At 41.5% G+C, this 10,673-nt stretch overlaps 1 protein-coding gene across 2 annotated transcripts in view; it reads right to left on the minus strand.

Moving 5' to 3' along the window:
* Positions 1-10,673, minus strand: part of ece2a (endothelin converting enzyme 2a) — a 64,305-nt gene extending 53,632 nt beyond the window's left edge. Inside the window, exons 1-2 of one of the 2 annotated variants that reach the window (XM_063885026.1) lie at positions 10,523-10,673; positions 6,597-6,761 (exon numbers count right to left, since the gene is read on the minus strand). In XM_063885026.1, coding sequence (XP_063741096.1) covers positions 6,597-6,756 — 160 coding nt within the window. In that variant the 5' untranslated portion in view covers positions 6,757-6,761; positions 10,523-10,673. Of the gene's footprint in view, positions 1-6,596; positions 6,762-10,102; positions 10,347-10,522 lie in introns of those variants that run through there. The other variant, XM_063885027.1, reaches the window with a different exon arrangement.

The following is a 10,673-nucleotide window of genomic DNA, read 5'->3' on the forward strand; positions in this document are numbered from 1 at the left end:
GTCGTAGAGAGTATACTGTATATGACTGCTTGTTTGTGTGTGTGTGTGTGTGTGTGTGTGTGTGTGTGTGTGTGTGTGTGTGTGTGTGTGTGTGTGTGTGTGTGTGTGTGTGTGTGTGTGTGTGTGTGAGATTTACCTCTGGTTGAAGCCAGAGGACACTGCAGATTTAACGACCTCTACTCCCTTTTATATTCAGCTCAATTCATTTGTATTTCCTTGCTTACTGTTTAATCCAAAACTAATTCAACCTCATTGCTGCTCATAATTACCCAACCAGACATGCCAATTCTCCTGTTCCATTAAGCAAGACCACGTCATCAGTCTGATCAACATGTCAAGACTGTCAGAGTGTCTCAGACCTTGCAATCACTTCACAATTAGTTCATTGTTCATTAAATAAAGCCAATATATTCTCTGATTGAACACCGCTGTGAATTGGCTGGATGGAAACTGCCAGCACAAACTGGGGCAGTGAGAGGGGAGCACGGAGCTGATACAAGACTATCTGATCAGACGTAAGCCCCCCCCAGCCAGCGTGAAATGGCCGAGGCCTGTCTGCTGGTTTTATTATTCCCCTGAGAGCTGCCTGCTCCTCACAGCCTCACTGCTGTTTTTATTACAAGTGCGAGGAGAAGGTGTGTGCATGCATGTGCAGACAGTGAGAGACGTGAATGAAGCAAGATATAGGAAGTCGATATTAGAGGGAAGGATGAGTGAGAAATGTATGGAGGAAAAGGGCAGAACACAGGTGAGGGGTGAGGGAAATAAAGTGTGAGGGATAAGAGTTAGGGAGGGAAAAGGTCACATGGAAAAATGTAGGAACTCAGGTTGAGAAATGAGGGATTAACTTCCCGTGTGCAACAGCATATCTGATATCAGCTGGATCTTCTGACAGCTGCTGAGACATAACTCCGGGCTTCAAATCTCTCTCACTCTATCCCTATGCTCTGTGTGTTGCCAGTGACTTTCCATCCCATCAGCATTTGGTGTCTGTGTGTGTGTGCGTGCGTGTGCGTGCGCGTGTGTGTGTGTGTGTCTCTAACACTGCGGAAAAAAAGGGATGTGAGGACTGTCACCTAAGATCTCCCTATTAACACTGAAAAAATCATCCTGTTCAGCCTTTATGTCCCTCCTGTGCCATGTGTGCTGAGGGTTCACAAACAAACAGTAAACTCTTATGTGCCTGGGTTAGTGTCTTCCCAGCGCACACAGTGATACAGACACACAAGAACACAAACATTAAACTGTATGTATGACATGATTGATTCAGCATTAGGTAGGATCCTTTACTCAAGAACTGTGAATAATGATGATGTTTATTACATATTAAATACAGCAGTGGCTGATAGATACTCTAGAAAGGTGCAAGTCCTACTGTCAATTTCTGAATGAGCCATAGCTCAACATAATAGCCCATCAAGAGTTAGTTGGACTCCCGTGTGAAGAGTGTAGCTCCCACAGATTTCCACACTGTAAACACCTCCACTCAAGCTATATATAGATGGACTGATTCCTGACACAACGGTGGACATCTTTGATACCAAATACTGAAGGTAAGTAGGTAGAGAGGAGGGCAATGGAGGGACAGGAGGGAATGGTAAAGGAAAAAGAGAGGGTGAGACATCGAGGATGAAATGGAGGAAGTGAGTGAGCTTAAGGAGGTGATGGAAGGGCGAGTGGGGGGGCAAGGTTTGAGGAATGAATGAGCAAGATGGTGCGTGCAAGAGACAGAGAGGGTCAGTGACGGAGGAGAGACTTTACATTGTTGCTAGCATGCAGTAATGCTCCTTATAAAAAGGCATACGGTCATTGTTGTCAAGGCACTGGGCCATACATAGTTACACAACAGCTGACTGACCAGTCACACTCATGGTCTTTCACTATTCCTCTGCCAATAAACACCGTTTACATCACCCTCAGGAGCTGGAGGAGCCCAAAGTGATGGGGCATTGATGTGACTGGGTGAGCTAAATAGAAGCACCAGTGCAGGATATTTAGGGAGGGTAAAACACACCCTATAAGTCTATTATACGCACTGTGGGGCGGCACTAAAAAGGTTTCCATTATCCATTTATACTCTATATTAATAGTTTGTGTTAAATATAAAAAGCATGGTGGTAAAAGATGTCAAGCACAAAATATTGATAAATTCATGCATGCAGATGAAGATAAGCCTATGCAACAAACCAATGACTTCACCTTTCCTTTACAGAATCTATGGATGAAGCAACTCTACAGAACATGTTGTGCATGTGTTCTGTTCATTTGTTATGACCTGAATTAGTCATTTGACATGACCAAGCACTTCAGAAAAAAAAATCATATGCTTTAATGTGTGCACTGATGGCAAGACACCGCAAAGACATGTTTTAGAAGCGCTTTGTTCCACAGAATACACATGTTCTTGGTCAGCCTATGGAGATTTTGCAACATGCCCTCTAACCTGGTGCACTGATGTAAACATGTAAGGAACATGGTAGGCAGATAGATACTCCCAGGAAACCCACACACACACACACACACACACACACACACACACACACACACACACACACACACACACACACACACACACACACACACACACACACACACACACACACACACACACACACACACACACACACACACACACACACACACACACACACACACACACACACACACACACACACACACACACACCTCAGCCCCACTCAGTGCTGAAGAACAGAGCCATTACATCATCACCCCTCGCCTTAGGGAGTGAGGAAGGAGCACTGACCACTGAGAGACGTGGGGTCATTACATCACTGGCAGCAGCCTGAAGCAAGCCATAAAAGAACGAGGGAGAAAAAGCGGTGGCTGCGTTGAAGGCGGGAACTAGACGGTGTGTGAGGTGATCATCGCTAATGCTCCGTAATGTCGCCCACAGACACACAGGTTACGTGAAGGGTCAGGCACTGCTTGACGCAATGCAGTGACACACACAACCCCCCAAGGCCTTTAGTCTGCCCAGTTAGTACTTAGCATTGTTATGTCACATTATATTGCCATATGTGACACACACAGGGATTTTATAATATCATTCCTTTATCATCAATACTGGAGTTCACGTTCCAACTCAAAACTGGAATGCGCAGGTGTTTTATAACTGCTGTTGACAAGGCCTCCCGCTTCAATATTTCTGTACATTTACAAGCACTTTTACCCTTGTAAATCATATTATTATGCCAAGAAATGTTACTGCCCTTTAAATAAGCAACTCTCTAAATCATTTTAAAGCAGAAACAACACTGACCTCATGCCATTGTGGTAAAGTGGGAGTCTGAGTGGGCAGTGCAGCTTCGAAACTGGATGTGCTATTATGAATGATTTTACCACCTCTTAGTCAAAAGGGACTAGCAGATCAATACTGTATGTACTTAAAAAAACACAGATACCAAGTTTTTTTCCATTGATTTTTGTAAAGGCAGGTACATTTTTAAAAATCCTATTCTTTTAACAAGTTTACTGTTTAACACGTGAGGACAAGATAGAGTGAACATGAGAGTATCTCTAGACACAAACTGAAAAACAGCTCCTAAATAGATACTTTAATTGGAAAATAAACTACTTTGCCCAATGTCTATGATCATCAGGAAACAATATATCACAAACTATTGAGTGACCGAATCATCATTTTTTGGGTAACAAGGAATACATCTATATCAGGCTTTGAATAAACTACGGGAACAATAATTGTAAATCACAGTCAAGTAGAATTATTATGATCCTAATGCCAACATATTAGTTGCTTAGTGACCAAAATGGATTCAGTAGTGCCACCATCTCTATTGATCCAAACATAAAACCCACTAATGTTTTACCATGCATGCTCGGATGACAGTCACTTATCTAGTTTCATTTCAGTTTATCACCACTCCACACAGAGACAGCAGTATCAATCCTAACTTCAATACTATAACCAGATAACCCTGAATGAGAGTTCATGACAACGACTGAAGCATACAGAGAGACATAAGAGGGTCACTGAATGCTGATTGTCTTGACAGGTATGAGAAAAAGCAGGTTTGAAAAGGTTGGGTGAGGACAGAACAGGTTTTTGACAAAAACATGCACAAAACTAAAAGATACATTAAGGACAAAGAAGGAAACACATTGTATTTAAGTACAGGCTGAGGAAGGAGAAAGACATTCAAATGGTCACCATCATGCAGAGTTCCAGCTCTCCTCATCTATGCACTTCTCCCTATCGTATATCTTCCTATCAGTGCTGTACAGATTGTCTTAATGGAAGTGACCTCCATCTGAGTGGCCCAAACCTGATTAGTTATTTACCTCACTTCCATTTCTCCTTTCTAGGCACTGTGGCGCCTCAAGTCTTCCTTTACGTCTCCCCTCCTCCCTACCAAATTATGCCTCGGTCCTGCTATAGTGATGGTAATTTATTTTGTCATTTTAAACGAGACAATAGTCGCTCTGGATTTACCGACTTGACAAGTGAGGGTAGGAGGGAAACGTGTGCAACCGTGGCAAGCCTTTATTTAAGTGTGGTGATATCTAAGTGCTTGTAAGATCTTCTCAGGCCTTAACTACACATGAGGATTCACACATCTTTACAGTCGACTCCCTGATGTCTGATCTGCCTATCTGTGCATGTGCCCTCCAATTCCAGGATTGGAGATACATTGGCTTCTAATCGGTTTATATCAGCACGCAGAAAGCAGTATGCACTGGTGTTGCCTGCTGCAGTGCAACGCAGGAGAGAGGCAAAAGAAGACATTTTATATACCAGACTCCAGAGTGTCTGAGCCCACTCACGCCTTTGCTGTAGGTGTGCCTATGACGCACACAGAGAAAGTGAGGCTGCATACTTTCTCTGTCCGTCTGTCCGTGTGTCAATGTTCCTAACATTGTTTTGACAAGCATGGCTCCAGACCATCATCATCTAGCTATAATTAAGTTGTCTGTATAACGGCACTGTAGTTTTAAACAGGAATGAGGTAGCAAAACATGGAAATAAAAATAGAGTACAATAGAGTAAAGATCTCAAAACACACACACACACACACACACACACACACACACACACACACACACACACACACACACACACACACACACACACACACACACACACACACACACACACACACACACACACACACACACACACACACACACACAAACGCAGGTGCCATAAACAACGCTCACATTGGGAAAAAGAATAGACCGCCACATCCCTCTATATTTCTGTTCAGGTATAACAGTTACAACAAAAGATTTCAAAGCTACATGCGTGAATACTACTGTGTATAACTCATTCTGATGATGAACAAAAAACAGATAACTGAAACTTCTTTACAACATCCAGAATCTGTATTTCATATTGAATGCTTTTCTTCTTTTGATCACAAAATAATAGATCAAACAAACCACTGTAATGAACAGCTCTAAAAGCAGCACAGTCTTTAGAATCATCACTAGGCAAATACATATTTAACATAAAAATGATGAAGCGATAAACTTACTCTGGCTTTGAATACATATAAATACCTCCACCAGCTTTTAGCTCTTAAGCCAATAGCTTTAGATTTATTGTCAATTCACATACAGGTCTATTCTATGTTCAGCAGCCACAACGTGTTCCTGCTTTACATGTTTTACTGAGCAGCAGGGACCTTTAAAATCAGCTCCTGCAGGTACAGGAGAACTGGTTGTATTTTTAAGGGATTGGTGACACCTTGTGGACGAGTTGCGAAATGTCCCTTCAAAGCCCAGGGGTTTCAACTTTCTTCAGCAATAAATAGTTGCTTCGCTCAAAAATCATGGCAAACTCACCTCATCTTTCCTTTACAGAGAGCGTAGAGTATATTTTGTATGAGTATATACCTTAAATAACACAAAGCTAACCTGATTTCTTTTCAAGGCATCTTGTACATCAGTTAAGCAACCAGAATCTAGTTTAATATGTCTCAATCAAAAGATAAAGAGTAGGGATGAGTATTGATCTTTACTATTTTCTTTGGTATCGACTGAACTCTGTCTTTGTTAAAGACTATAACAAACTTTCCATTTTCCAAAAATGTAAAGATAGTAAAACAACATTGGCTTATAAAAAAAGTGTGGCTACTCTTGTTAAAAGCAAAATAAACACTTTTTCAAGTCAAAATATCTAACAAACAATTATTTTGAATATGTATCAAAATAAATCTGGTGATGCATTGTCAACAGAAAGTCATATTTTCAGACAATACTACATAATGGTGTCAAATCCGTAAATACTTTATATAAATACAAGTACTTCTACTACACCAACAAGAAGGAAAAGTCCATACCAAGGGCTGCCTAGGAGGTTTTAAATATATATATCATTTAATGCTAATGACAGCATTGACAACCATGCTAAAGGAATTCAACTCTTGTGACAGACGGTCACGGACACTTTTTCCTTTGACACCAGAACGAAGAGAAAGGACAGGAAGAGGGCTCACAGCAACAGTCATCAGCTTGACTCAAATAGGGAAACCCCAAATGGTGACAGTAGTCCAGATGAATTGAGAGTGATTTATACACTTTGTGTCTCTTACTATCAGAATAACAAAGCCACTCACCAAGTATTAGTATAGAGTCTTCCTGCTTCACGTGTTTTTCCAGAAGGTGCTTGAATTTGGAAAATCCTCCCAACCAGTCATAACACTGCTCCGTCTTGTATCTTTCATCCCAGTAGTCAACGTCTTTGTACCTGGAGTTATCATGCGGCAGGTAGTCCATATTCTCTGTGATGTAACAATGTAACAAAATAGAATCGATTTCAAAAAGGACAATTAACTGCTGTTACTGTTTACATCTACCTGTTTCAATGCTAGACTGTCAATTTTCCTTGGCTTAGCTTAGTTTATCAGGTAAGATGTGAAATGCCAAAAACAAAATAACAATTCAGTTTGCGATTTCAACTCATTTCTAAACACTTTATTTGACCCCAAGACAGAATTAGCAGAGGAGCGAAGTGGTACAGTAACATTTAACAAACTAAAACATATCTATAAATAAATAAAGAAGAAGCTGCACAGATTTTAACATTGATGAAAGGTACAGGAAGATAATATTAGTCCAAAAAGTAATCTGTAAACATTTAGAGCATGATAATGATCCATTTCAATATGAATCCGACGCTCCTTTAGTCTGACTGTTCTTCCTATCTTATCTGCAGGTTTATTTAAAAGCAAGGAGTTAAAGTCATTCAGGGGGACTTATGTGGACAGTGTTTACTCACAGTAGTTTACGTTTTCTGTAAATGGTTTATTACATGTTAACGTCTGTGTCAGTTGTTTGTTTAAACTGCCTGCAAAACAAATGGCTATCCTTTTCCTAAATACTTAAGTTTGTGATATTTATTTGGATATTATTACTCTCTTGTGACTGTCAGGAGCTGCATTGCTTGCTACAAATGCATCTAGCCTTTCCTTCAACCACCCTTTATTCATTGCGGTATCATTAAATAAAATGTTACCTTAGACCAGGGGTCTCAAACTCAATTTACCCGGGGGCCGTTAGAGGTAGAATCTGGGTGAGGCTGGGCCGCATCAGGTTTCCCTCAAGAAAAGTACTAAAAAACATTCCAATGTTATCAAATGTCTTTATTTTTATTTTTTAACACAAAATAAGATGAAAAAATTAATTAACAAATTCATAAGAAAAAAACAATCAATCAGTAATAAATAAATAAAATGAAAATAATAATAATAATAATAATAATAATAATAATAATAATAATAATACAGCAGATATAGAAGACTGAAGAAACCATATAGTTGCTGACTAGAGAAATGTAATTATTATTATTCAGATTCAAATATCTGTATTAACAGTTCTTTAACATTTAACTTTCTGAACATGAATGGAACATTGAACATAAACTGTTCTGAACATGGCTTCTTCTGCCCACTTCTTGCTGCTAGAGATCTGGCAGCGCTTCCTCTCACATAGCCGAGCCACATTTGGCTTAAGCAGGGATGAAGCAGTTGAGACCCTCAGTAGGGCTTGAAGATGCTCATCAGTAAGTCTGGACCTGTACTTGGACTTATTGAAGTTCAACGTAGAGAAGAGCTTTTCGCACAAGCATGTGCTCCCAAAAAGACACATGGTCCGCTTGAACATTCGTGAAAGCTCAGGGAAGCAATTCTCTCAAAAATTGCCCGAGCTTGTCTGCTTTTCCACTCACCTCCCTGAACTTGGCTTTGAGTTCAGAGTTGCACTGCAGGTCAATGAGCTCCATTTGAAGCACAGGAGGGGCATCTTGCACATCAAAGGAGAAGGAGTCCGCAAAAATTTGAAATGTGGCTCTGTGCGTCTTGAAGTCTGCAAATCTGTGATCAAATTCCTCCTGTAGCTTCAAAATGACATCCACATACTCCTCACCACTGAATGGTGTGCCTGCATCCATGAGTTCCTTGCATGCTGGAAAATGGCAAAGGTTTGTCTGAGAAAGCTGGGCTTTCCATAACATAAGTTTTGTAGAGAATGCTCTCACGTTGTCATAGGCAGCACTAACAAGTTGCCCCTGGCCTTGTAACTTCTTGTTCAGTACATTAAGCTCATGTGTGATATCAACAAAAAAAGCTAAGTCCATGAGCCATTTGGGATCACTTAGCACAGGAACAGCAACCCCATCTTTCTCCATGAAGGCTTTCACTTCCGCTCTCAACTCAATAAATCTCTTCAACATGTTTCCCCTGCTGAGCCAACGTACCTCGGTGAAGTAGAGCACATCCCCATATTCTGACTCCATTTCCTCTAAAAAAAAAAGCACGGAACCTTCTGTGCTTTAAGCCCCTGGATCTGATTTAGTTGATGCATTTCACAACGAAAGACATCACATTGTCAAACTTCAGGCATTTGCTGCAAAGAGCCTGCTGATGGATAATGCAGTGCAGAGCAATGGCCTCCTCCACACCTTCCTCCTCAGATTTTTTTGAACAAGTGCCACCAGTCCATTTTTCCTCCCTGTCATTGATGGCGCTCCATCGGTTGTTATTCCAACAAACCTCTTCCATGGCAAACCGGCATTCTCAATGGCATCACACAGCTGGTGAAATATCTCCTGAGCGGTGGTCTGGCCAAGCATTGGAATCACTGTGAGCAACTCCTCTATGACTTCAAAATTGTCATCAACACCACGGACATAGATTGCGAGCTGGGCAGTGTCAGTGATGTCTGTGGTCTCATCAAGAGCGACTGAGTATACACTGAAACATTTTGCTTTCTCACACAGTTGATCATAAATGTCACTTGACAGGTCAGAAATGAGCTCTGCCACGGTGTTGGCAGAAAGGCTGATGTTGCTAAACTGACCTTTATTTTCTGGACAGACAATACTTGCAGCCTGTAATATGCACTTTTTGACAAATTCACCTTCTGTGAATGGCTTTCCTGCTTTAGCAATCATCTCACTAACCACGTAGCTAGCTTCGACTGCTGCATCATTCTCTCTGGTTGCTTTCTTAAAGAAATCTTGTTGCCTCAGTAGATATGTTTTAAGCTTAGCAACCCGGTTGGCTCTCTCATCTCCCTGGTATTTTGCATACTCCTCAGCATGTCTAGTTGTGTAATGACGTTTCAAATTGTATTCTTTGTGCACTGCAACTTTCTCTGTGCAAATAAGACACGTCGGGATGCCCCTGTGTTCAACAAAGAAATATTGCACTTCCCACATTTCCTGAAATTGTCTGTGCTCATCACCAACCTTTCTCTTCACTGCAGGCTTTGAAAAAGACATGTTTGGGGCTGTGTAATATATATTTCCACTTGGTGTCACTGTCGCGTTGAAGTTTCAGTGTTAAGCCGATACGTCTTTTCCGCTTCTTTTTCTGTCCCGCTGAGCAGCAATTTCCGCGGCCGCCTCCGCTTCTGAGCCCGCGGCCGATGTCCCGCCCCCGAGAGCAATATACCCCACCGTGATTGGTAGGTTCGTTCAGCTCCGCACACAACACTGAAAAGTGCCATTCGTATCAAACTCGCGGGCTGCACTAACATTAAACTTTCATATTGAGGTGGGGGCCGCAAACTATCATCTCGAGGGCCGCAGTTGGCCCGCGGGCCGCGAGCTTGAGACCCCTGCCTTAGACAATTGTTTCTCCGGAAAGTTCACGGGGAGTTAAACCTCTCTCTGTTGGCTTCGTAAAGTTTCACCATACACTTGTTAGTTTGATGTCTAGTAAGGTCTGAAATGAAATGGGTCCTAATCGGTCCTTATACCATGGTGCTTAAGTAAGTGTAGTGGTAAGATAGTGAAATGTGACAAGCGTTAGCCCTTTAAACAGTCTTTTTAACAACAAACAGACACTTCAGGGTTGTGTTTTGAATTCCCTTGACGTACACTATCTATGAAATGGTCCTACCCCTGTGCATGGCACTGCGCATGCGTCCTTGATATCGCTTCAATTCAAGTCACATTATTTCTCAACACAGTTGATTTAAAACAGCGACACACCCTAGAAAGAATTGGCTTTGGATTACATTGTGTTATTTTGCTACTTACGTGTTCCTTGTCGAGGCTAGTGGCTCTTGAATCAGTAAAAACGCCAGGGTGTAACTGTGCCCAAAACCACGTGTTGTAGTTTCACAGTCTTAAAGCTACAGCGCAGTACAGGCAGTGGGGGTGCGCACGCGCAGTTACTAATCATCCACAA

This window comes from Eleginops maclovinus, chromosome 6 (assembly GCF_036324505.1).
Source record: "Eleginops maclovinus isolate JMC-PN-2008 ecotype Puerto Natales chromosome 6, JC_Emac_rtc_rv5, whole genome shotgun sequence".
In the NCBI taxonomy this organism is placed as follows: domain Eukaryota; kingdom Metazoa; phylum Chordata; class Actinopteri; order Perciformes; family Eleginopidae; genus Eleginops; species Eleginops maclovinus.